The sequence below is a fragment of the Molossus molossus genome, unplaced genomic scaffold (genome assembly GCF_014108415.1).
Source record: "Molossus molossus isolate mMolMol1 unplaced genomic scaffold, mMolMol1.p scaffold_m16_p_19, whole genome shotgun sequence".
Taxonomy (NCBI): domain Eukaryota; kingdom Metazoa; phylum Chordata; class Mammalia; order Chiroptera; family Molossidae; genus Molossus; species Molossus molossus.
The window spans coordinates 42,543,324-42,571,108 of NW_023425354.1; the positions used below are offsets into that span (position 1 = coordinate 42,543,324).

Below are 27,785 nucleotides of genomic sequence, written 5' to 3' on the forward strand. Positions count from 1 at the left end.
CCGGCCAGGGCACCTTAACCATTTTTTAAGTGTACAGTTTAGTGGCATTTCAGTACATTCACGTTGCTAAGCAGCCATCACTTCAGAGCTCTTTCATCATCCCAAGTTGAAACTCTGTACCCATGAAACAACTCTCCATTTTCCATTCCACTATTCTACTTTCTGTCTCTAGAATTTGACTACTGCAGGTACCTCGTAAAGGTTACATTTTGATAGAAATTAAAGGTAAGAGATCATCATGATCCCATGACCAGTCCTGTTGAACAAGATATTTGAAGAAGTAGGCATGGTATTGAGTAAAGGACTTGAGAGTTTATATTTGAGACAGTGGAAAAGAGGGAGGGACCAGAGTGTAATAGAACGGGGATTTGTGTATTTTTATGGTACCATCTTTGAATGTTTAAATCTTTTCATTCTTTTGAATATATTTCATAAAACAGGAAAAAAAAAACACCCCCCAGCCTCCTAACCATTAGCTCCTATTACTGTTTACTGAGCAAGGCCTGTTTTCCCTACTGATTTAAAAAAAGATTCACTGTAGAATTTTGAAATGTTCCTTCATAAGACACATTATCAAAGATGAGCAATCTTCCCATTCAATTTCTGTAACACTTTGTATTTCAGAGATAGTGGAAAAACTGAAAGTAAACACAAAAATTCATTGTCAAGAATCTATACTCTTCTTTTTTTTTTAGTCCTCACCTGAGGGTATTTTTCCATTTATCTTCCGATAGAGTGGGAGGGAGGGAGGGGAGAAAGGGAGAGATCGGTGCGAGAGACACATCAGTTGGTTGCCTCCCACAGGGCCCAGAACAGGGCCCAGGACCAAACTGCAGTCGAGGTACATGCCTTTGATCAGAATCGAACCCGTGACTCTTTGGTCTGTGAGCCGATGCTCTAACCATTGCGCAAACTGGCCAAGGCAATATATATTTTTTTCTATGTAAATAAGATCTCAATTTTTCTCTCCATAGGAAGAACTAAAGAATAAACAATTCTGTTTAACCTTTTCAATTTTATGCTAAATTAATTTTACTCTAATGACACGGTTGACTCTCATTTAGTTGTACCAGTGAAGAGTATTACTGGCAGAAGGAAATGACATCAGAGTGTAATACGCTCATTTGAGTAAGGGCCTTGGAAACCCAGCAGGAGCGAGCCCAGTGATTGGAGAAGGCCGAGACCAGGTGGCGCAGCGCTCACGGTTTTTGTTCTTGGGGCTCTCGAGGAAATTTTTTTGAGCCACCTTGTGTGCTGCAAGTCGTCTTGGTGAGCAGCCCAGATTAGGTTGACTTGTACTTTTAGTGCCAGTTACAGAGGCAAAATGAAATTCTGTAAATCTACATTTTTCCCCCCAGTTGGGTGTATTTTGCTATTTTAACATTTTCAACTTCATAAACATTTGTAGAAAGGATATGGGCATTTCTTATTTTCTGCTTGAGAGACATGTTCATTCTCCTCCTTTCCTTTAATCTTCCGGTTTCCTTGACATACCTGCTTCTGAAGTCCATTCTCATCTCTTCCTGCTGTGACAGTTCACTAGCACTTCATGGCACCTAAGGCTGTTTCAACTCTTACTTTCCGCCACTGTCAGTTGCAAAATAAGGTGGCTTTGTTTAGGAGGGAAAGGATAGAATCCTTTCTGAATGTCTCCTTTCCTTTGAAGCGGGAGCACTTCCGAGACTATTGAACTGCTTTTAGGTTTTTCTTACCACCCAGCTTTTTCTTCTAATAGATCCTGCCGTGAACACACAGTTCTGTTGATGACATCGATTTGTTGCTATGGAAATAGTGGTATTGTCACAGATTCAGCCCAGTGACTTTACCTCCCAGTTCATGCAGGAGAAATGGGCAAGGCTTTAGGGGAGAACCTCATTAAAACGGAAAGTTATCAATTATATGCAGGTGAAAGGCAAATGGAGCCAACCTTTTATGTCATGAAAACAAAAGCGAACCGCCTCGCAAATTCACTGCCTGCTAGTGGCCACCCCAGCACCATTTCTGACCCATGAGAGTCTTTGACAAAATCCAAAATTTATATTTTCTCAAGAGTATTTCTTCTACTTAAGTTTTAAGCTTTTCACCCAAATTAATTGCCCCCAAATGGTCTTTCTCTTTTGATCCTCAGGACATGGACAGCAGCAGGTAGTTCCTTCTCCGGTCTCAGCAGCCAGTCCGCCAGCCAGCAGGCCCCAGCAACAGAGCGGGAGCTCGGGAATGAGTAAGACGGCCGCACGAGGATACGTGCTGATTATGTGTCAGGCTTTTGAGTAATGTTTTGAAATTTAATCTGGGACTAAAGGGAGCGTTCAGAATGCCGTTCGTGACAAAGAATAAGTCCAATTCCTACTGCAAAGTATGTGATTGAAAAGATGATTAAAGGTAGTCTTTTAAAGACACTTAATGTGCCATTTTTTAAAATCAGGAACAATATACTGTTCTCTGTTAATAGTATTTCTGGTAGTTTTTCACATCTTAGGTTTTATACCCTCTTGACTTTGGGAATTTACATAGCTTTTAAATTCTAGCCTCTTAACTATCTAGAATCCGCTTATTAAATTTGGCTTGTCTCTCTCCAAGTTTCACATTTTGGGCTCTTGAGTATTTATCTTAGCTTGAAGCCAGTGTCATTTGTATTAGTCATAGATTTGCTTCTCAGTCTCACGGATGAGAAATAGTTTCTTCTTTTAACTTTCTCTGCAGCGGGTCCTGAGAGGCTGTAACGGAATCAGTTTGTTTCCTTCTGGCCTTTACTTTAGGAACCACCACTGAAAAAGACGATTTGTAGAATTTGGTTGGATTTATCTTTAGAAGTCCTTTTTTCTGTCACAGCTGCACATACACCACATCCTTGCCTCAACTAGTTTCTATTTTTCAATGCTAAGAATCTAAAAAAGGCACAGTTATGACGTTAGTGATGTTTCTATGAAACTTTTGCGACGTACGACTCTTCCCTCATCGATCTTTGATGTTTTTAATCTACCTTGCAAAGTCTGTCTGCCTACTTTCTATCTCTCTCTCTCTATAAGTGGATCTATTCATACACAACTCTCAAATTATGTTGTTAAAGGGAGGTGGTAGAATAGATTATCTAAAATGGTAAATAATCAAAAAGTCACTTCCTTATGCTGAAATACAAATGGTAGTATGTTATTTTTATCTCTCCTCCCACAGACTTATTTTCCCAGTTGCCTGTCTTTGGCTTGTATTAATATTTAATCTTAGAAATCTGTTAGTGTTCTCTAAACACGTATCAGCTGGGTGCTAAAAAGACAAAAGATTGGATATATAGTGAAGGGAAGCTACTGGACATGAAAACTGGATTCATGTGTGTGTTTTACATAGTTATATATTAGGTATGTATACATACCCACACATATTCTACAAAGCACACGTGCTTCTTTGCATAATTATTACCATCATGTATGTAGCCATCTCTCAACTCCACAGTTAGCATAGAAAATTTTAAGATCTGGGACAATCTACTTTTTTTTTTTTATCCTCACCCGAGGACATTTTTCCATTTTTTGTTCAGATAGAGTGGGAGAGAGAGAGAGAGAGAAACATCAACGTGAAAGGGACACATCAAGTGGCTGCCACCCGCATGACCAACCAGGGCTGGGGACAAACTGCAACCGAGGTACGCGCCCTTAGTGGAACCGAACCCAGGTCTCTGGACCACAGGCCGACGCTCTAATCGCTGAGCCAAACCGGCCAGGGCATACATATATTTTTAACTAAGTGCTACAAATACCTAGATTAGTGTGGTACATGCTATGGAAACTCAATAAATAAATGCTGAATAATGGTAGATTTATACTTCTAGCCAAATTTTGTTATGCGGTAATGTTTTGATATAGAAGATAAGAAAGCATTGGACTAAAATATATTTTCTGAATTTGGCGGTTGAAGCTTTACAGAAACTGGGCAGTGGAATTCATGTGCTTATAGGCTTTAAGTTAAACCTCTTCTTTTCAAGTGGAGGCAGCTGCTTAGGCTTGGATTATGGAGGCAGAGGGGTCCTGGTGGCCAGCCACCTTGCGTTGAATCCACAACTGATGCTCACCCTTTGCTCCCAGTGTAACCCAAGCCCATAGACTTCATTTTGGACTTGTCACTCCTGTAGACCAGTTGAGGATTGGGGGTTTTCTGTAGGCATTTTTAAGTGATATATTTATGACAGGCGTCCTTTACCTGGGTTGGTTCATCCACTTTGACCCTTACTTTGTAGCCTTTCCTTTTGCTCTTCTTCTTATGCAGCTAGTGATTGACTTGCATCAGTTTTACCAGTCAAAGAGGTTGATTTTCTTTCTCTGACCTGTTATCATGCCCATTGACATAAGAGGAAAGTTTAAGAAGGGTGGATCAGTGTCTGGGTTCAATACCGTTATTATCTTGACCTCAGGACTTAAGTCAGCAAATATACACTGAACTTCTCTGTGCCCAGCCTTCTCTCTAGACTGTGTTGTTAGCCTCCTGTTTTGGTCCGTATTTGATTTCCATCTCTTGATTGCTAAAAGGGAAAAACTTGGCCTCTTGTTTTGTTATGATTTCATCAGTGACACCTCAGTAATTGACAGTTAATTTAAATAGAATACTGATTGCCCTGGCCGGTTTGGCTCAGCGGTTAGAGCGTCGGCCCGTGGACCAATGAGTATTGGGTTCGATTCTGGTCAAAGGCACATACCTCAGTTGTGGTTCATCCCTGGCCCTGGTGGGGTCATACGGAAGGCAACCAGTCAATGTGGCTCTATCACATGGATATTTCTCTCTGTCTCTCTCTCTCCCTCCCTCCCACTCTCCCACTCCATCTGATAATAAATGGAAAAAGATCCTTGGGTGAGGAATAAAAAAAAATTTTTTTTATATAGAATACTGATTGTCCTTTCTTTTGTTTGTGCTTAAAGGTGTCACTGTACCTAAGGCTTATGGTGCCTCAAAGACATTTGGAAAAGCTGGAGGTTCCAACCTAGTGAACAGTTCCGGGGGATCACAGGCCAAAGTGGTACCCATTGCCAGCCTCACCCCTTACCAATCCAAGTGAGTTATTCTGTAAAACAAGTTCAAAATGTACTTACAAAATAGTATAAGAGGTTATTATTTGCTCTTGTCTTATTTATGTGTGAATTGTTACCACACATAAAATAGGTTTCCTCTTTCTTTTTTTTTTTCCTGAGGGGCAGGAGGGTACAAATTTTTGCAACTGTTAACTTTGTTGTTAGACAAGAATGGCCCAAAAAGCAGTCTGCTAGAGCCTATTGGGCTTCATTCATTTCGAAATTTAAAATATGTAATGCTTAACCCGGCCGGTTGGTTCAGTGGATTGAGCGTCAACCCATGCAAAGGTCACTGGTTCGATTCCTGGTCAGGGCACACCCCCGGGTTTCGGGTTCGATCCCCAGTAGGGGGTGTGCAGGAGGCAGCCAGTGGATGTTCCTCTCTCATCAGTGTTTCTTATCTCTCTCTAAAAATCAATAAAAACATATTTAACAAAAAGTAACATAAAATATTTAATGTTTAAAAAATCAGTTGATAGTCTTATGAGTAAAACTATTCTAATTGAGAAGGTATTTACCTTCTCATTATATAAAGAGGTGGTTTTTATTTTATTTATGTATTTATTTTAAAATATGTTTTTATTGATTTTTTTAGAGAGAGGATGGAGAGGTAGAAACATTGATGTGAGAGAGAAGCATAGATTGGCTGCCTCCTGCACGCCCCCTACTGGGGATTGAGCCTGCAACCCGGGCATGTGCCCCGACTGGGAATCTAACCAGGACCTCTCAGTCCATGGGACGATGCTCAATCTGCTGAGCCACACCAGCTGGGCTGAAGAGGTGACTTTAAGTCTAAAAAAGTTACTGTGATATAGTTGGCTACAAGAATTGGTACTGTTTGTATTAACCATATTAATATATTCTGAAGAGATATTTCTTTTATATGACTTTGTTCCTTGAAAAATTAATTTTTAGCGGTTGCATTCTTCAGTTCTTTGCAATGTAGAAAAGATGTGTTTCCCTGAGAAATTCTAAGTAAAGTAACTAATAATACCCAATGCCTGTGTTCCGGATGGCACCAGGACTGCATGTTAGATCTTGTGCCTCCTATTTTAGTGGTTTCTGAGCTCATACTGCTTCAGTGTGCTTTGCTTTGACGGCTTACCAACACCATGTTCCGTAACCTTGTATTTCTATTCTGTGTGTGTTAGAAATGAGTCAGAAGTTTGACACCAATTGTATCAGTTCCCATAATGAAAAGAGTGGCAAAATATAATTGCTGGTGTTACTGCATTTTCTAGCTTCAAACCTTTCATTAAGGGGATATTGTTGCCTTGGTGATGCTTTTTGGAGAAGGGAGAGGGTTTATAAATTTACTTATTTGACAGGAGAATGAGTTAGTGTTAAATCACCTGTATGTTTTACTATTTGCTTATTCTATAAACTGTCAAACATTTATGTCATCTTTGGGTTTAATTAGGTGGATTAAAATACTGCTTACATTGAAAAATGGAGCATGCAGAAGGATAAGAAAGAGAACCTTTCAGATCTCTCCCTAGTAAGACTTTGAGCACTAGTATGATCTATTTGGTTTTTAGGTGGACTATTTGTGCTCGTGTTACCAACAAAAGTCAGATCCGCACCTGGAGCAATTCCCGAGGGGAGGGGAAGCTTTTCTCAATAGAACTGGTGGATGAAAGTGTGAGTATTTGTCAAGTGGGGAAATAGGAATAGTCGCCACCGGGAAACAGAAGGCTCATCTCTTTACAGACAGTAGTAAACCAAAAAGAACCACGATTGTCATGGTTGGTTTTCCTCTTTCGTAGTCTTTCTATGCTGTCTGGGGGCAAAGGGTTAAAGGTCATAAATAAAATCTCTGACCTAAAACAAAAGCATTTGTAGCAGTGGAAGTTAGTTTTGTAAATGTATCAGCGGCCTCATAGGCTGGGGAAACCAGAGATGTTCTGTCTGGCTTGCTGGCGGGCACAGTTGGAGCTGTAGGAGGTGAGGTGTGCTCCTGAGCGAAGTGGGGCCTTTAGCCACAGTGGAAGGCACGCAGCAGCCACCTTGACAAGTGAATGGTTTGGGGGGAGATGGATTCCGACTGTGCAGACTTGATGTGCTTTTCTTAAACAAAACCATGGTGAGGAGGCAGATACTCAGGTTGTGGAATCTCTAGTCTTCTGTCCATTAGTTTCATTTATAATCCCTAGCACTGGATATATGTGAGGCATTCTTTTTAAGCTGCCGCATATTCCTATTTGTTCAAGCCTCTAAGGGCAGCAAAAAATAGATGGTTTGTTCTTGTTTTTGAAAGATGGAGTGACACCCCAAATTTACGTATTGACTGTAGTGCCTGCATCAATATCAGAACTTAACATTTTTTAGCATATTATTGGCCTATTCTGTCAGTTGGCAAAAATTTCAGCCATTTATTTAAGTTTTTTTAATTTATCTGTAGCATTTGAACTGACAGAAAGCAAAAGTGAAAATCAAATCACGAACAACTTGAAAACATGACTTACTGTTAACGTTTTTGGCAATGACTCCTGAATATGAACTAATTCCTTGTTTAGTGCAAATGCAGGGGAAGCTGGTGAGTCATCACTGTTCAGCTTACTTCCCGAGGGCTTCGGTCTTGTCACTCAGTGTTCAGTTGTTTTATTTTGTTGTCAGAATATTAAATTCACGATTGGGTTTGTGTTTGTTTTTTTTTTTAATATGTTTTTATTGATTTTTAGAGAGGGAGAGAGAGATAGAAACATTGATGTGAGAAACATCGATCAGCTGCCTCCTGCACAACCTGCACTGGGAATCGAGCCCACAACCTGGGCACGTGCCCTGACCAGGAATTGAGCCAGTGACCTCTCAGTCCCTGGGCCAATGCTCAATCCATTGAGCCATACCTCCCAGGCATTTGGTTTTTTGTTGTTTTTTGTTTCTTTAGGTTTCTAACTTGAGGTTAATAAAGCCTGATAACAGTATCAGCTAACTACTTATGTTGTTTCATGGGGTTAATAATTTGAATATGTGACTATAAGACCCGTGTTTCCTTGAAGATGTCATTTGACACTAAAGTGTCCTGGTTTTCACTGGCAGAACTTGATGAGCGCCACAGTTCTAACCTCTTGCATGATCTACAGGGTGAAATCAGAGCTACTGCTTTCAATGAGCAAGTGGACAAGTTCTTTCCCATCATCGACGTGAACAAGGTATGGTAGTGGTGAGTCTAGAACTGAAATAGTTGAGAATGAGGGGATCTCCCGTCCCTTGGAGAGCTGCGTGGTGGTAAAGGGTTTTTACGTCTGATTGGATGGACTGTCCCATGTTCCATGGCTTGGACTCTTTTGCAGGTCTATTATTTCTCTAAAGGCACTCTGAAGATTGCTAACAAACAATTCTCAGCTGTCAAAAACGACTATGAGATGACCTTCAGTAATGAGACTTCTGTCATGCCCTGTGAAGATGGTCATAACCTACCTACAGTTCAATTTGATTTCACGAGGATTGATGATCTAGAGAGCAAACCCAAGGACTCACTCATAGGTAATTCTGGGTCTGAGAACAAACAGAGTGGTGATTACTGGTTTCATTTGCAACACATAGGGGAGGTGTAAGACTTACCTGCTTTCTGTTCCACCTTTGGTCATGCTATAATGGGAGCCTTGACCATCTCTAGCTAAAACATTGTGCCTGTGTTGTAGACATAATTGGGATCTGCAAGAACTATGAAGATGCCATTAAAATCACAGTGAAGTCTAACAACAGAGAAGTTTCTAAGAGAAATATCTATTTGATGGACATGTCAGGGAAAATGGTGTCTGCCACTCTGTGGGGAGAAGATGTAAGTACTTGTATTGAGCAGTCAGAGCACGTGCAGAAAGGTGGTGACTCGTCCTGTAGACCCTTGCTAATGAAGGATTGGGCTGTCTAGGGAATACTGGAAATCCTTCATTTGATTCACTTCTGGGTGATTGGTATGGTTTAAGTTTTACATAGTGAAATGCTGTTCCTTCTATATTGGTTTTTGATGTATCGCTGAGCAGATTCTTGTGTGTGAGGTTCTTGTGTGTGAGGTTATCTCGTATAGATTCCATGTACCATTCATTGCATTCACTCTGCTATTGACTATTTTCCTTGTTTTCTATAAAAATGTTCTGTGTATTCTTCCTGCCAGTGACACGTGTTTGTATTTGTTTGGGATTTTTGTTGTAATGCAGGCTGATAAATTTGATGGTTCTAGACAACCCGTGATGGCTATCAAAGGAGCCAGAGTTTCTGATTTTGGTGGACGGAGCCTCTCTGTACTGTCTTCAAGCACCGTCATTGTGAATCCTGACATCCCAGAGGCCCATAAGCTTCGTGGATGGTAGGTGTTATGGGGCTAAACAGGGGGGCTATCTGAGCCTGGGCTTTGAGAAGAGCTGGTCCTTTGGTTCTTACAATCAGTGTGTGAGCTGTCTGCCGAACAGAGGGCTTTGTTTCTGAATAGAGCAGTTCCTATTTCTTCGTGGCATTATACCTTCTGAGAGTTTTTTTTTTTGGTTTTTTTTTCTTTATTGATTTTAGAGAGAGGGAGAGGGAGAGAGAGATGGAAACATCAATGAGAAAGAACGTCGATTGGCACCTCCTGCATGCCCCTCACTGGGGATTTGGTCCACAACCTGGCGGAAATTAAACCGGCAACCTCTTGGTGCATGGGTCGATGCTCAACCACTGAGCCACACTGCCGGGCAGCTTTAAAGCCTTTAAACTGACAAACCTGTGCTCTGGCCGGTGTGGCTCAGTGATTAGAGCATCACCCTGGACACAGAAGGGTCAGGGGGTTGATTCCTGGCCAAGGGCATGTACTGGGTTGCAGGTTCAATCCCCAGCTCCAGTCAGAGTTGTGCAGGAGGCATCCAATTAGTGGGTCTCTCACATTGATGTTTCCCCCCCACCCCTTCCACTCTCTCTAAAAATCAATGGCAAAAAATTCCTTGGGTAAGGAGTAATCGAAAACAAACAAACAAAAACTGACAAACCTCTAATCCCATGACAGACCTGGAGAGTCGGAGGAGGAGAAGGCGGCAATTAGAATGGAAGTGCCACATGCCAACCTCAATCCTGCCAAAGCAGGCTGGGGCCAGGCTTTAGCAGCTGTGTGCGGAAGGCGTCTCTCTTTCCCAGGTTTCCAGCCGAGGGCTCCTGTGGTGTGGGGTGGGGAGTGCCATCTTGTTCTGTCCGTTCTTTGGTGCCGATCGCATCTTCTAGTGTGTTCATGGACTCTGATAAAAGTGCCCCGTGAGAACAATGGGCTTTTGTTGGCATTTTATTGTTATTCCCAAAGCACTCAGGCGATGAGGGGAGCCTATTAAAATCTCCTCGCTATATCTAGCTTTTTAGGGTGTTAAAACTCTGCCTCAGAAGAGCACTTCAAACTGAAATGTGGTATGATGTGGTTAGGGAGAACACTTAGCTTGAGCTTGTGTAGCTGCAGTCACAGGGGGAAGTGTGTCAGTTTGCAGCTGTATTGTAGGGTTTAAGGGACTAAAGAATTAGCTCACATTACATACTCCCTGCTTTTGTTTGGAGTCTTTAATGTGAGCCATTAGCACTAGTATTTGAATAGTGTCATGAAACATCTACTGGAGTGTTTGTCACCTAAGCCAGCCTCATGAGTGTGGTCCACATGTATCTGTATTTAACTGTTTTGGTAGATGGCGTTGTATTATAGGACAGGGGCCTGTTAGTAGTCTGAGCAGAAATAACCACCGTTTTGGGTCCTTATAGCTTTATTTTCTTTCAGGCTCCGGAGCTTGCCCCCGGGTTAGTGGCATGCCCACATTAGGGTCTTTATATTTTACTTGTCAATAGCCATCATCCCAGTCAACATAAAAAGACATGGCTGTCTCCAAAATAAAATAACTAGGCATTGATCTAAGAGGTTTAGTGCACCCAACCCACTAGGCAAGGATTTGGAGATGTTTAGATCTTGGTTGTAACAATGTGGAATTTTGATTGTAAGGAGGGCTGCCTCTCTCCTTGCTCTGTTGACTCCTGACGAGCTGTCTTTGGTGGCAAATGTCTCCTTGGAGTTTTTGAAATCGTAAACTTGTGTAGCTAGTCGTGGCAAAACAGATTTATGGACCTCGCTGTGCCTCTGTGACGGATTTAGCCGCGTACCTGACAGAATGAGAAGGCAATTGTCTGCAGCTCAGGGCAGCATCCACTGCAGGTGATAGGCTCTATGAGGAGCGTGTTCTGTATGTGGTCAGCTTTTAGTTATCCTCCTTATGGACGACATTGGTTTTTCATCTCAGACTCACTCTTTCCTGCCACAAATATGTTTCTGAGCCGCTTTCTCCCTGGTCCCCTTTCCTTCATATTGGCTGGTATGCGATCAAGAGCTAGAATCAATTTTAATAATAATGTAATACAAATTAATTTTAACTTTAATATTGGCATAAGTAAAAATCTCATCAGAAGGTATGTCTGCAAGAAAACATAATACCTTCTAATAAGTCACTTTGGGCTATATAATCTTTTGGACTCTATATCAGGCTTAAAAGCTCTTTCACCGTGGGAACGTTTTTTCTGCTACTATTACAATATGTTGACTGTCACTTTCTATACTGACACATTTCAGTGATGATACACATGCAGCTGCTGATGGGAAAGGAGTATCAATAGCCTAAAGAACTATACCAGAGCTCTGCATTATTGCTTTTTTGTTGCTGACTTTCCAGGTTACTGTTTCTTTGGCCTCCCCCCGGGGCCAGTGTTGATATGGAAGGCTAATTGAAGAAAAGGTTCTGTGGTGTTTTGGCACTGTCTTTGTTGACCACTGGGGGGCATCAAAGTAATTGAGATAAAAAGGTCATTCAGTTTCTTCAGTAGGCAAAAGAAAATGAGGAAGACATTCCTCACTGCAGCCCACATGACCTATGAAAGTTGGGTAGGGGGGTGGCTGGCTTGTATTTGGCATAAAGAAACCAGTGGCATATTCAGTAAGTACATAAAGTGCCTTTCATTTTTTTGTTTCTCAGGTTTGACTCGGAAGGACAAGCCTTAGATGGTGTTTCCATCTCGGACCTAAAGGGTGGAGGAATAGCAGGAAGCAACACCAACTGGAAAACTTTGTATGAGGTTAAATCAGAGAACCTGGGCCAAGGTGACAAGGTATCCTACATTCCTAACTTTCTGCACAAAAGCACATGAAGTGTGCAAAAGGATGTGTTTTCACATCTGATTTCTGGTACCAGCTGTCAGGCATTAATTCAAAGCTATGATTTTTTTTTTTTTTTTTTTTTTTTTTTATCCTCACCCGAGGATATTTTACCATTTTTGTACAGATAGAGTGGGAGGGAGAGAGAGGAAGGGAGAGAGAGAGAAACATCGACGTGAAGGGACACATCGAGTGGCTGCCGCCCGCCCGACCAACCAGGGCCGGGGACAAACTGCAACCGAAGTGCGTGCCCTTAGCGGGAACCGAACCCGGGTCTCTCCGGACCGCAGGCCGACGCTCTAACCGCTGAGCCAAACTGGCCAGGGCTCAAAGCTATGATTCTTAACGGGGGCTTTGACGAGGGCATGCATGATGGCTAGGAATCACTGCCAGGGAGCAGTAGCCGAGCTTCCTAAAGGACTAAGTTGTATCCCTCGGGTATGTCGAGGCAGAAAATGTTGAGAACTCTGACTTAGAGAGTTCTTTAATTCTTTGAGGGATCTCAACAAAGTGGTAATAACCAAGCTATGTGTTGTAATATAAACTACCTTCCGGTCCATATTTCTTTTCTTTGATTGTTCCTGCAGATTGAAATGCCCGCATACCAAGGAAAGGGGGGTTTTGAGGTTATGCATTCAGCTCACACGGAGCATTTGTCAGGCCCAGTGGCAGACAGCAGGCGGTTCACCTGATCCTTCATCGGCGGTAGAATAGTAGCCCTTTTGGGCTGAGAGTTGCCAGTGTCTCTAACGAGACTTGTCTCTGGCATTGGCCTTTAGTTGCAGCTTCCCTTTCAGTGTTTGTATGGAATGACCCTCCCTCCATCTTTATCTAAACCTGCATTCTGTCCACAGTTTAATATTTAAAATATATCTTTCTCCTTTATGCTTCCCCCAAAACAGCAATTCCTGCTTTATAATTTTCATATTATACAATATGGGTGGGGTTTTTTTTGTTTTTATTTATTGATAGAAGAGAGAGAGACATCAATTTGTTGTTCCATTTATTTAGCATTCTTTGGTTGATTCTTGCATGTGCCCTGACTGGGACTCAAATCCGAAACCTTGGTGTGTCAGGACGACACTCTTACCCAACTATGCTACTTGGCCAGGACTATACAATAGGGTTTTTGCTCCATCACTGTCATCAGCTGCAACTTGAAATGCTGTTGCACACACCTTGAGAGCTAAGCATTAGACAGATTTGTTTGTCCTGTCAGAGGAACAGCCACTCCTGGGTTCTCTTGATATCCAAAGGGTTTCTCTCTAAGCTCTAAAGGTACACAGTCTGTAATGAGAAATCAGACCTAGAGAGTGTCTATTTGCATCCAAACTTTCGAGCCATGCTTTGAATCTGGACCTTACCTGGAAACACAGCAAAACTCTAGGCATTCTCCTAGTAGACTTTCTTCCTGTTGAGCTCTCTACATTGAAGACTCATCCAAACTCTTTAAACCTCCACGTGATTGTTTTGCCTCTTTCGGTCTGAAATATCGGAAAGCCCCGGAAGTTGCTGACCTGACTCTGAATTCAGAGTATATGCCCAAAGAGGTTCCATCCCATATCCTTTCTGTGAGAGTTAAAAGGCAAAACAAAGGGCAACAACAGAAAGCCCAGCACATGACTTAGTCCTTTGCATTTATTTCTCAGTGATTTCTCCCCTTTGAATGCCCTTGTTGAGTTCTGTTTGCATTCTTCTGAAGTTGATGACTTAGACCAGGGCTTGACAAACCAGCCCACAAGCCAAACCTAGCCTGCTGCCTGTCGTAAATAACATTTTGCTGGAACACAGCCATGTTTTGATTTACGTATTGTCTGTGGATGCTTTGCCCACAACAGCAGAGTTGAGTAGCTCTAACAGAGACCGTGACTGAATGGCTTGTAAAGCCTGAAATATTTACTGCGTGGCTTTTTACAGTAAAAGTTTGCTGACCCCTAGCCTATACAAAGCTAAAGATGAATCTAAGCCCTAGAAAGCACTGCTATTGTTTTTAATACGGGAGGAGAGTTGACATAGATGCATTAGGTTTTACTGCATTGCTCTGTATTTCCCAGTCTGTTACCGTTGGAGGGTCAGAGGAACAGAAGGAGCAGGTCTTTGTCTCTTGAAGACTTTATCTTCCATATACTCTCTTTCAGTTTTAATTATTTTGTTTAATTTAGAATTAACCCTTATTGTTAAGGAATGATATGCGTTAGAACTTGGTTTATTACCTTTTCATGGGTTTTTTGGTTAGTACAAGGGGTTTCTGAAGCTGCACAGTGACTTGCTCCCTGTAATCACATCGTGATCAGAAACGCTTGCTCTTCTGTGAAGGGCCCGCCTCGGGCGGCCCCACGGTTCAGTCCTGAGTGTAGACCTGTAGCTCAGGGTCCCGTGTCACTCTTTTCTCCTGAAGGCAGACTACTTTAGTTCCGTGGCGACAGTGGTGTATCTTCGCAAAGAAAACTCCATGTATCAGGCCTGCCCTACTCAAGAATGCAATAAGAAAGTGATCGATCAACAGAATGGATTATACCGCTGTGAGAAGTGTGACCGTGAATTTCCCAATTTCAAGTACCGCATGATCCTGTCGGTAAGTGGAATGGGTAGAGGCGAGCCACTGTGGGGTTTGAGTCTCTGCTGTAGAAACAGCAAAAACAAGATCACTCGTGGTAGGAAGCCTGCAGGTGAGTAAGTGCTGTTCCATAAAGTGCTGTTCCATAAATACAACGAATAGCAGTCTGTCTGCTCCCGCTTGGAGCATGTTTGTCCTACCAGGAAGTCGCATTTAGCTACCCAGTGATGTCATGATGTCAGTCTGCTGTGCGTATGGTGCTGTTGCGGCATTGGTGGCACCTGCCTGTTAAGCGTTATGAAGATAAATTGATTTGCAATGGCATTTCTGGAGAGCAGTAATTATACTGTACAGCTGATGCCTATATTTAGTCATTTTCTTGTGGATAATCTGTTCCCCTAGCCTCAGTAGAGCTGACTTCAGAGGAATGTGACTGCATGCTGATATGGGATTGTGGCTTTTTGCATGGTCAGAATTACTTCTTTAAAGGTTCTGAAAACCTTTCAAATGTATGTTTTCTAAAAACTTATACTAAATGATGCTAAAGTTACAGAGGAAAACAGGCACTCCCATATTTTTCTGGAAGATTGATTTGGTGGTAATATATCAGAATCCTTAAAACTATTTGTATTTTCTGCCCTGGCCGGTTTGGCTCAGCGGTTAGAGTGCCGGCCCGCCGACCAATGAGTCGTGGGTTTGATTCCGGTCAAGGTTACGTACCATGGTTGGGGTTCGTCCCCAGCCCTGGTCAGTCGGGTTATGCGGGAGGCAACCAGTCGTGTCTCTCTCACATCGCTGTTTCTGTCCCTCCCTCCCTCCCACTGTGTCTGATGATAAATAGAAAAATATTCTCGGGCAAGAATTAAATAAAAATATATATTTTTTGACACAGTAAATACCTGGAGGGAATTTCTTCTACAGAAACAGTCAGAGATGTTACATCTCTGTAAAGTTGTCTGATACAGTTACTTATTTTGAAAACTTGGATACAAGTTAAATGTTCTTAATTCTTTTGTTGAATACCTATAGAGTAGAATACTATGAAGACAGTAGACTTTGCTGTTTGTTAGTTTCCACAGTTAAAATATTTGAAAAGCAACATTAATGAAGACTATTAAATGACATAAATAAATGTTCAGGCTTTATTAATTGAAAATAGCAAATTTTAAATGGTATGTTTTATATTCTTGAAGTATGTATACAGACAAAAAAAACAACCAAGGGGATGAATAACTAGGTTATTTCTGGTTTATTTTTCTTTATATTTCTTTGTATTTTCCTTTTTTTTTTTTTTTTTCCTGCAATGAATACTCTTATAATAGGAAGATTTTAAAAATCTTTTTAGATAAACGATAAGGCATTCTAGCCCTGGCCGGTGTGGCTAACTTGGTTGAGTGTCATCCTGTGCACCAAAAGGTTGCTGGTTTGATTCCTGGTCAGGACACGTACCCAGGTTGCAGGTTCCATTCCTTGTTGGGGTGTCTATGGGAAGCAGCTGATCGATGTTTCTCTCCCCCATTGATGTTTCTCTCTCTCTCTCTCTCTCTCTCAAAAAAAAAAAAAAATCAATAAAAATGTTTTTTAAAAAGTAAGGCTATCCTTTCTATATTTTAATTGCCCCTTAAAATGTTAATTCAGCAGGAAAGTTATATATTTAAGCTTCTTATATTCTGTAAACCATACATTTCATTGAACTAAAATAAAGAAAATTGTTTTAGATAGTTTATTTCATTAGCCTAGCCTTTCTGTTAGAAGTTTCTTCTAAGTGGAGTCTCTGGTATGCTGGTTTCACGTGATACTCATCAGTGTATTATCTTGATGTTCTCACCCTGGAAAGTGGGTGCCCTTTGCTTCTAGGAGGATAGCATGGGGAGACTGTAGGTGTGAGCCCCCCGTATGCGATGTGCCCTTCTATTTATGAGCGTTTCAACTTCTTGTTTCCTTATTTTTCATCATAACTTTGTATATTAACCCCCATATATGCAAAGGGAATATGTAAAATCATGAAAATGATACCTTAAAAGAAAAAAATCTTTGTTCTCATTTCTTGCTTTTTTAAAATCCTCACTTGAGGATATTTTTGCATTTATCTTCCGATAGAGCAGGAGGGAGAGAGGGAGGAAGAGAGAGATAAACATTGATGTGAGAGGGACACATCGACTGGTTGCCACCTACACGACCCCATCCGGGGCCGGGGATGAACCACAACCTAGGTACATGCCCTTAGCAGGAACCAAACCGGGACTCTTCAGTCTGCAGGCTGACACTCTAACCACTTAGCCAACCAGCCAGGGCTGCTCTCATTTATTCTTTTTTGTTGTTGTTGTTAACTGATTTGAGAGAGAGATCAATTTATTGTTTCGCTTAGTTATGCATTCACTGGTTGATTCTTGTATGTGCCCTGACCCAGAATCGAACCTACAATTTTGCAGTATCGGGACGACACTCTAACCAACTAAGCTCCCTGGCCAGGGCCTTCTTATTTCTGCTAAGCCTTTTTACTTTTCCCTTTTAGCAACTGGATTTTTTGTGATCCACTTTCTTCCTTGACTCCCCTATTTAATTTTATACTGTGGTCCAGCTGGAGACACTTGATTGCTCATTTCTGTTGCTAGGTAAATTTGGTGGCTGACTATAGGCCCTTAAATCAGGCTTTTAAATTGTCTGGGATGCTCAGCAGTGACAGAGCTGTCCCATGGAGCTCCTCCTGGTGACTAAAGGACGTACAATTTAACCAATTTTTTCCCTAGTTTTTTTTTTTTAATTCTCACCTTCGGATTTTTTTTCCATTGATTTTTAAACAGAGTGGAAGGGAGGGGGAAGAGAAGGGGAGAGAGAAAGAGACAGAAAGACAGAGACATCAATTGGTTTTCTCCCACATGACCCAGCCGGGGCCAGGGATTGAACCTGTGACCCTTCATGGGGGTCTTCGGGCCAATACTCTCACTGCTGAGCCAAACTGGCCAGGGCAGGGAAGTACAATTTAAAATGTAGTAAACCTGCCCTGACTCATTGGAGCCTTATTCACACCTTTCGTCCAGATGCCATGTAGCTGGGGAAAGAGTCCATTGTGCCTGGATTCTGTGTCTGAAAGGGGTTAGTTAGGCTGTATCTGCATTGCGATCTGAATCCACACATCCACAGCAGATTGTCTGCTGCTGTGATCCAGACTATCATTTTAAACTCTTTTTCTGTGATACTTTTCACATTCTCTGTAAAGAATATAGTATACATGATGGTAATGTTTTGTTTTTTTTCCCGGGGTAATTATTTTAATGAATGGAAAAAGTTAATCTCCCATCTCCTGAATGTGTCTTTTTTTTTTTTTAGCATTTCTTTGCTGAAATAATACAGAGTTGTGTTTTTTAGGTAAATATTGCCGATTATCAAGAGAATCAGTGGGTCACTTGCTTCCAGGAGTCTGCAGAGGCTATCCTCGGACAAAGCACTGCTTATCTTGGAGAGTTAAAAGAGAAGGTCAGCCACATCTTTTATTATTACCATAATAGTTCTTGCGCTGTAACATGGCTCTTTAATATTTGGGGATTTGTTTCTTTCTCAGTCTGATGATTATTTGAGGTGCTCATCTGATTTTGTCTGTTTTGATCCATCTTGGATTTGCTAACAATGGGATAATGAAATAATATAGACAAATGAGCCTTAAAAGCAGCCCTATTTCTCCTGTTACTGTCGTGCACCAGAGTTTGTGTGCCTGTGGACACTAAGATATGGTATCTTCTGAAATAACCTACAAGTGTGCTTTTCAGCATAATAAACACCTTCCTGAGATGTTGAGTCACATCCTGGTTTAAAATTACAGATAAGGTACTTGCTGTTTTAGGTCATCAGATACAATTTTTATGAAGTACCTTTCATAAATTTACTTGATCCATTTCATTTTTATAAATTTGAATTTTTACATTCTAGGTTTATTTATTACAGGGAACAGATTACTAATTATGCTAACTTTAGGAAAGATACTTGCTCAAAATGTGTAAAGAACACCATCAAAAACTATTTTCTGGGCCACACAAATTGACATCTATTGATTTTTTTCAAATCAGAATGCTTGTAAAAGCTTAAGAAAATGGGATTTGACATTTGTTTGGGTGCGTTTTTTTTTTTTTTTTTTATATCCTCACCCGAGGATATTTTTCCATTTTTTGTACAGATAGAATGGGAGGGAGAGAGAGGAAGGGAGAGAGAGTGAGAAACATCGACGTGAAGGGACACATCGAGTGGCTGCCACCCGCACGACCAACCAGGGCCGGGGACAAACTGCAACCGAAGTACGTGCCCTTAGCGGGAACCGAACCCGGGTCTCTCCGGACCGCAGGCCGACGCTCTAACCGCTGAGCCAAACTGGCCAGGGCTGGGTGCGTTTTTCTTACTCTTTTCTGTCTTCAGTTCTGCCCCTCTGCCCTTACCTCTTAAAAATTTTGTCTATGAGCCCTGACCAGTTTGGCATAGCGGTTGGATCGTTGGCTCGCAGACCAGAGAGTCCTGGGTTTGGTCTCGCTAAGGCCACACACCTCGGTTGCAGTTTGTCCCCGGCAGCCAGTTGATGTGTCTTTCACATCGATGTTTCTCTCTCTCTTCCCCCCTCTCTCCCTCCTGCTCTATCTGCAGATAAATGCAGAGGTGTCCTCAGGTGAGGATAAAAATAAAAATTAAAAAAAAATTTTTTTGTTTATGAGATCTCTGGAAATAATCCCAACAAGCCCTTTTATAGAAATAACTGGAATTGACTTTAAAGTGTGATGGTATCTTTTATCTGTTTTGCCTGGTCCTGTATTTTCATATCAGATTTTAAGGCTGGAGGCAGCCTTTCAGGGTTTTTTATGAGCTTGTTACATTTGACTGTTTTTACTGCTGGTGAATGAGGACATAGAGAAACTCTTCCCTCAGGAACCATGATATTCTTGGAGCATGCGCTTCATGCTTTCCCTAATCTTGGAAGAATAATGGCAGCTGGTGTAATTTTCTGATGTACATTGTTTTATTTACATTTCTGAAAGCCCAGAGGACTTGTCTTGTGTATGTTAAATAACCTTTACACAGAGGTTTTATGTAACAAAGCCCTTTTCATGTTTCATGTGGCTTGCAAAGATAGCACTTAGCTGATATGAACTATTAATTTTATATAAAGATACTGTAAATTTACTTTATGCATATTTTCTTTTTAATACATTTTTATTGATTTTAGAGAGAGTAAAGGAGAGGGAGAGAGAGAGAGAAAAACGTTGATGAGAGGGAAACATGATTGGCTGCCTCCTACACACCCCCCACCGGGAATTGAGCCTGCAACCTGGGCATGTGCCCTGACCAGGAATCGAACTGGTGACCTCTTGGTGCACGGGTCGATGCTCAACCACTGAACCACACCGGCCGGGCTATTTTAACCATTTTTAACTATAAGTTGTACAACTTACTAAAGTACATTCACGTTATTGTGCATCCGACACCACCATCCGTCTCCAGAACTTTTTCACCTTCCCAAACTGAAACTCTGTCCCCATTAAACCCTAACCCCACACCACCCTGTCAACCACCATTCTGTTTTCTGTCTCTATGAATGTGAATACTCTAGATAGAGTTTTTTGGGTTTTTTTTTATCCTCACCGGAGGACATTTTTACATTTATCTTCAGATAGAATGGGAGGGAGAGAGAGAGAGAAACATTGACGTGAGAGAGACACATCGAGTGGCTGCCACCCACACGACCCCAACCAGGGCCGGGGACAAACTGCAAACGAGCTCCGTGCCCTTAACGGGAATCGAACCCGGGACTCTCTGGTCCGTGGGCCGACGCTCTAACCGCTGGGCCAAACTGGCCAGGGCTAGACAAGTATTTTAATTTTAAATAAAATTTTACTCATTGTGTAATGAAATGTCACTTGTTGATTAGTTAGTTGTTCCTGAGAAATTTCAAACCACTGGGGTGATCATTTTCTCAGAGGTTTTTCTCAGTCTTTTAAAACTCTAATAGATATTATCAAATGATTCCATAGTGTTCAAGCCTAAAGTTTTATATTTCTTTTTGCAGAATGAGCAGGCATTTGAGGAAATTTTCCAGAATGCCAACTTTCGATCGTTCATATTCAAGATCAGGGTCAAACTAGAGACCTACAATGTAAGTAAGGTCACTGGGCCGCAGAGGGTTAGCGTGGGCAATTGCTGTGGAAACTGCCACGTGTCAGACCTCAGCTAAGCACCCTGTGTGTGTTACTCACCGAACCTTCCCAGCACGGAGGTGCCATTATTACATCCCGTCTTCAGGCGAGGAAATGGACTTAGAGGTTAACTATCTTGTCCAGTGTCGGGCATCAGGGGGGGAAGTGCTATGTAGTCTTTTCAGTTAAAACCTGAGGTTTCTTGTTTGCGTACTGACAAAGAATGCTAATATGTCTAAGGGCTCCCATCTTCCTCGAGGTTTGGGTTCTAAAGTCAGTATATGAAACAAAGACCACATGTAGTTAAAATTACCTTGAAAATTCCTTAAATTGCACATGACATCATATAGTTGTATAGTCAGAATGAAACAGCGCTTACTGAGCATTTACTAGCTGCCAGGTACCGTTCTGCGCCCTCTACTTTCCATATGTCTTCTCAGTAGATCCTGACAGTAACCCTGTATGGAGGAACTGTTGTTATCTCCATTTTACCGATGAAAAATGTCGCCTACAGAGAATAAGCAACTTGCCTGAAGTCATATGCTAACGAGTGGCAGAGCTGAGATTTTAACCCAGGCAGTCCAAGTTCAGAGCTTTGTGCTTAACCATGCTTAGAAATACGACCGTGTTGAGTAATTTCAGAGTGTGCTGAAGTGTGTGAGCCCCAGAGCTAGGCTCTGCTACCTTTCTGGGCATCACCCCATTCTGCCTCCAAGAGGCCACTGTTCAATCCTAATGGACGAGCGAGGGGAGAGTTCTGAGAACACCTCTACTTGTTTCAGGGCTAACTCTGTGCTGCTACTGGGCCTCCGTCTCGGTTCCCCGTGATGGCTGTGGTTGTGTTTGTAAGCATTAAGTGAGATCGGGAGCCAGATGTCTGTGATACAGTGTCTGAGTGAGGTGGAGTCAGGGACGGATTTGCAGGGTCATCAGTCCCTTCATGATAAGGACCACGCAGGGAGGTGGCCTCTCAGAGCTGAGGTGGGACCAAACCAGGCCTTCCTGTGCCACAGGGGCCTCTTCGTTCATACCACACTCAGCGTTTGGGATCAGCTGTGTGGCTTTAAGCAAGTCCCTTGTCTTCTCTGGGCTCTTGTTTCTCCTCCATAAAGAGAATGAGTTGAACTTGACAGGCCCTCTAAGGTCCATCCCATTTGGATGCTGGGGTTCTTAGTGTTGAGGAACATGAGGGAAGGATGAAAGGGGCCTGCGATGGAGGGAGACTTCTGTCCACTCTCCTAGCCCCAGAAGTTCTGGACTCAGCTCCCAACAGTTTTTGTCTTGATTGGAGTGACTGACCTCTGGATCCAGCCTGCGTTTGTGTTCTCTCCTGCTGGGATCATTGCAGCCATTGAAGCAAAGGGGGTATCACCACTGCTCCATGCCCTGGGCTTCCCTGCGTTCACTAACCGCTTTTCTCTTCTCAAAGGATGAATCTCGAATTAAGGCCACTGTGATGGACGTGAAGCCCGTGGACTACAGAGAATACAGCAGAAGGTTGATCGCAAACATCAGGAGAAATGCAGCCATGTGAGAACGCAGCGCCAATTGGGCAGAAGTTTGGAAATAAAGAGCTGAAATGAAATGGATTTCCTCTCACCCCCTGTGTGCCAATTTCATGTTAGCTACCCAGTGCCCAGAGCCTCTTCATGGTGGACTAAGCCATTTCCTGTCTTAGGTGCATCTCCAAACCCGTTGGCAGGCAAAGGGAAACATGCTCAGACGGCCGTGGTGTCAACTGTCAGACCTAAGGGGTCCGCGGGCGAGTAGTGTGATACCAGTCACTCTCTTTCTTCAGGCTTTTGTCCGTTTTATTGAGACTTCATTATCTTCAAGCAGGAATTATGTCCCAAGGAACTGATCCTAAGTCAGCAGTCAGGGAACTAAATTTTATAACTGGAGTGTCTGCTGCTGCAGTGGTGACACCTTCACAACCTGGGCTGCCTCTCTGGAGAGATGGCGGGACGTGGTGTGTGGGACCTGGGCGTCCAGTACACGCGTCTTCCCCGAACTCGGGCTCGCTCTGTCTAGAGGAGCCACATGGTTGTTAACGCTCGGAATAGCAATAGGGCAGAATTATTAATCAAAGGACCTATCTTTTATATCTGAGGAATATCCTTCCTTCAGGGCTTAATAGACCAAGTCAGATGGGTCTGATATTAATCAAAATTGTCTCTTCTGAGGAAGGCTGATAAGCATTGACTTGCTGTCCCCTAGGGACATCCAGGCAACTACAAAGCATTGCTTTAGTTTTCAGTCCAATTAACGTGTTTAGGTTGGTGAGCGCTCACTCTGTGTACCTGTACATATTTCTTGCACTTGTGTCTCATTTCTTGATTAAAACTGTGTTAAATAGGTGGGATTTTGAAGGGAGAAGTCCTTTGTTTCCCTTGGCTTTGTTTTAATAAACATTATATTCTTTGCTTGTGAATCCTACTTTCTTTGTAAAGGGTTCTTGTAACTGGAAAGCAATTAATTAGCCTTTATAACAAATGTTCACTTGGGGGAGATGTTAACTCATTACAAACTCAAAGATTAGTCCAAGGCACGGAGATCATTCTTCCTAATGTTCGCAACCCTGAAATGCATCTTTCAAAGAACGAAAATACTAAAAACAAAAAGCCATTGTGCCCAAGAATGCCAATGATACGGCACTTTGGGATTTTATTGATGTTTACCCAGCAGTCTAACACCAACCAGGCTTTGAAATGTGTACAGACAGTGAGCTGGTAAGAAAACAGTAATTATGCTACTGGGCTTTTCAGTCAGCAAGAGCATGCTTGCTCTGTGTGTTCCTAATCATATCAATTATCTATCCAGTGGCTGCAGCCCACCCCTCGGCGCCTGCTGCACACCCCTCTCCCAGTGCCCGGGCTGCCCTGCGGTCAGCCTGCAGCCTGGGACCTGGGTTCCGATTTGGGCACGTGCAGCACAGGGAGGCCCTCTGGGCTGTCGTGATGCTGCCCTGTCTGGTGGCTCCCACCGCTCAGGACACACTGACAGAGGGTCTTTCTCAGGCCTGCTCATTGTTTAGACACATCCTAGTCTCAGAAGATGGTCAGTGGGCTGTACTTGATTCTCTGGCCAAGGCCTCAACGATTTCTGTGGAAGTTCTTTCCCATCTGACCTTGCAAAGCACTGGCTAGAAAATTGTCTTCGACACGATTCGGGATTGACGAACTGCGGGTTGGAAGTGGCTGTCCCACCCTCAGCCCAGTAACCAGTCTTTTTTATCCACCACTCCCAGCATCCCCTCTCCCCACACTTCTGTCCACTGGCAGCGTTACCGTGACGCGTCTCGAGGGTGCTGGTCGCCGCGATTCTCGGTAACCACGTGAAAACCAGCGTCTCTCCGTGGATGTGGTTGGAAATCCACACGGTGGTTCTGGGGGCGGGCAGCTCCCTCTAGGGAGGGTGTTGAGCAGATTTCCCTACTAAAAATCAGATCACCAGTAGAGGAGCATCAGAAATTGGCTCCACTGTTATGCTTTTAAGAGATTTCGGTCCCTGAGGGTTGCCTAAATAGATTCTGGTCCACAGTTCTTAGAATTCTCTTGGATATAGTTTACTCAGAAGGCTGTTCGTGCTGTTCCATTTCTCATCTTTCACTTGGAGATCGATGTTTATTTTGCGTATGCCATGACATCAGCGTTAAGCAATTAGGGAAAAAATCTAATCATTTCGCCTTTATTTTAAATGGTTCTTGGATTCCCTCCAGTGTCATTGTGAAGGAGGCAAGAAAAAAATATAAAAGGGTAATAATCTGATTTCTGTCCATATTTTTAGTGTTTTATGTGTTCCATTAAAGCCTTGCTAATCTCCAGTGTGCTGTTCTGTCTTTTTTACACTGCGGGGTCAAAAATTTCCCCTCCCCCCCCTTTTTTCCCCTGAGTGGCCTGTCTTCAAAAAGGATAAATAATATTGATCGTGGTATTTAATACACTAATGAAACCCATGGTTATTGACTACATAATTAATATACTGTCCAAAAGTGAAGTTTGGCAGCCCAGTATATAAAGGCTTATATTGACTTGTGTTTCTTTGGCAATATGCCTTCCAAAGTTTTATTTATAGAAAACAAAACAGGTTGTTCAGTCTCCTTTCCTTCTCACTTGTTAGAGGGCCACTGCTCGCCTAGTAAATTGATTGTTTCCTTATCTCAGAGAGGATTTCTCCACCATCCCCCTCCCAACACCTTTTTATGTGATTGGTTAGCTCTTAGATTTATAACTCACCCTGTTGGTAGAGTTCTGGCTTTTATAAACTTTTACTGAGTATATTTTATTATTAAGCTGACATTTAAGTGTTGTTAATGTCTGTTAAAGAAAAAAGGGAGCCCTGCCCTGGCCGGTTTGGCTCAGCGGTTAGAGCGTCGGCCTGCGACCCGGAGAGACCCGGGTTCGGTTCCCGCTAAGGGCACGTACCTCGGTTGCAGTTTGTCCCCGGCCCTGGTTGGTTGTGCGGGTGGCAGCCACTCAATGTGTCCCTTTCACATCGATGTTTCTCTCTCTCTCTCTCTCTTCCTCTCTCTCCCTCCCACTCTATCTGAACAAAAAATGGAAAAATGTCCTCGGGTGAGGATAAAAAAAAAAAGAAAAAAGAAAAAAGGAGCCCTGGCCGGATTGGCTCTCGTGGACTGGAGAGCCCGAGGTTCGGTTCCCGCTAAAGCCACATACCTCGGTTGCAGTTTGTCCTCAGCCCCAGTTGGGGTTGTGTGGGTGGCAGCCACTCGATGTGTCTCTCTCATGTCAGTGTTTCTCTCTTCCTCCCTCTCACCCTCCCCCTCTATCTGAAGATAAATGCAAAAATGTCCTCGGGTGAGGATAAAGAAAAGAAAAAAAGAAGCCTAGCTGGTGTGGCTCTGGTTGAGCGACAACCCATACACCAAGAGGTCTCCAGTTCGATTCCCGGCCAGGGCGCATGCCCAGGTTGTGGGCCCCATTCCCAGTGGGGGCATGCAGGAGGCGGCCAGTCGATGTTCTCTCTCATGGATGTTTCTATCTCTCTGTCCCTCTCCCTTCCTTTCTCTCTAAAATCAATTTTAAAAAGAGAAAAAGGAAAAGGATGGGGACTATTTGGATCATTATTTCTTTTTTCTTTCAATCCTCACCCGAGGATATTTTTCCATTTATCTTCAGATAGAATGGGAGGTGGGGGGAGAGAGAGAGAGAGAGACATCCATGTGAGACAGACATCAATTGGTTGCCTCCCACACAACCCCGACCAGGGTCAGGGACCAAACCGCGCAACCCAGGTATGTGCCCTTGACCGGAATCGAATACATGACTCTTTGGTCCAAAGGCCGATGCTCTACCTGCTGAGCCAAACCAGCCAGGGCTGGATCATTATTTTTTATGCAAGTAATTCATGTTTGTTGCAGAAAAATAACCTGCAGATAAGAACAAAATTACCCATAATCTCATCAGTCAGCAAGACTCACTTGTATAGCTGACTACTTTTTTCTATGCATATAAGTATAGTTTTAATTTTAAAAGGGGTGGGGGATGATACTATGCATACTTTATTTCTAGCATGGACATTCTATTTTAATAAAAGAACACCTGCACAATTCTAATTGGCATTGGCTATCTGGAAATATCTGTAAATTTATTGAGCCAATTCACTTTCGCTGGATGCTTATACCTTCTCGTTGTTATCCTAAACTCAGCTTTTGGTGGGCCGAGCATTTATCCTTTGTGGGACTGTGAAAATGTATGCCTCCTTTTCTTGTTCTCTTCGGTTCTCTGGTTGCTTTTCCTTTGCCTTGGTCTAGTGATAACTCCTCTAACTCTGTATACCATCAAGGGCTGGCGAGTAATGTGAGCAGGCCCTAGAATCCCCTGGAGCAAATGCAAATAGACTAATGTAGGGAGGAGGGGAAAAGCAGGCCCTGGAGCCCTCGGTGGTTCAGCCCACCTACCACACAAGGTTGTGCTGATGAGGCCCAAACCCTCTTGGTTTCTGCTGTGTGGCAGAAATGGCCTCTTGAGAACACATTGACTTTGCTTTAGAAATCAACCTGATTCTTTATCTAAATCTATTAGCTAATGATTATTTAATCTTTTAATTACATTTGTGACAGTGGTTTTTTGTTAGATCGTTGAGAAAAGTATGTAGCATTTGTCTTCATTGACCGCCTGTTCTACCCTCTTTCTAGGTGATTTTAAATCAAGATATCTTGGCCCTGGCCAATTTGGCTCGGCTGTTAGAGTGTCAGCCTGTGGACCAGAGAGACCCAGGTTCGGTTCCTGCTAAGGGCATGAACCTCGGTTGCAGTTTGTCCCCGGCCCCGGTTGGGTTCATGTGGGTGGCAACCACTCGATGTGTCTCTCACATCGATATTTCTCTCTCTCTCTTCCTCCCTCTCCCCCTCCTGTTCTATCTGAAGATAAATGCAAAAATGTCCTCAGGTGAGGATAAAAAAAAAAGAGGTGGCCAATTGATGTTCTTTCTTTCTCATCAATGTTTCCATCTCTCTCTCCCTCTCCCTCTCCCTTCCTCGCTCTCTAAAATCAATAAAGAGAAAAAAATTTTTTTTTATTCTATCAATGGGGAGATCACTGGAGACTAGAGTCACCAGGGGAGATTTCACAAAGAATTGGGTGATTGGAGACACTCAGAAACTGTAGCCTTCATTTAGGTCAATAGCTGTCGGCTCTATGGAAGAATGTGTACAGTATCTGATGATATTCATTCTGTAGTTAACACTGACTGATGAAGTTTATGTAGATGCCGTGGGAATTAGGTAGACAGTACCAAAGGAAACGGTTCCTTACCTGTATTCTCTATTACCAGTTCCTAACTCTTGCACTGTGACTTGCAGGTGAACTTGGTGTACTTGAGACTTTCAG

General features: G+C 42.7%; 1 protein-coding gene across 2 annotated transcripts in view; it reads left to right on the forward strand.

The window, feature by feature from the left end:
• The window catches only part of RPA1 (replication protein A1), a 58,462-nt gene extending 35,089 nt beyond the window's left edge, over positions 1–23,373 (forward strand). The window contains exons 6-17 of one of the 2 annotated variants that reach the window (XM_036269073.1): positions 2,129–2,221; positions 4,908–5,040; positions 6,596–6,698; positions 8,141–8,209; positions 8,351–8,543; positions 8,702–8,841; positions 9,218–9,366; positions 12,026–12,158; positions 14,603–14,779; positions 18,131–18,238; positions 20,808–20,894; positions 22,364–23,372. In XM_036269073.1, coding sequence (XP_036124966.1) covers positions 2,129–2,221; positions 4,908–5,040; positions 6,596–6,698; positions 8,141–8,209; positions 8,351–8,543; positions 8,702–8,841; positions 9,218–9,366; positions 12,026–12,158; positions 14,603–14,779; positions 18,131–18,238; positions 20,808–20,894; positions 22,364–22,468 — 1,490 coding nt within the window. In that variant the 3' untranslated portion in view covers positions 22,469–23,372. Of the gene's footprint in view, positions 1–2,128; positions 2,222–4,907; positions 5,041–6,595; positions 6,699–8,140; positions 8,210–8,350; positions 8,544–8,701; positions 8,842–9,217; positions 9,367–12,025; positions 12,159–14,602; positions 14,780–18,130; positions 18,239–20,807; positions 20,895–22,363 lie in introns of both variants that reach the window. The other variant, XM_036269074.1, reaches the window with a different exon arrangement.
• Positions 23,374–27,785: the final 4,412 nt, after the last annotated feature.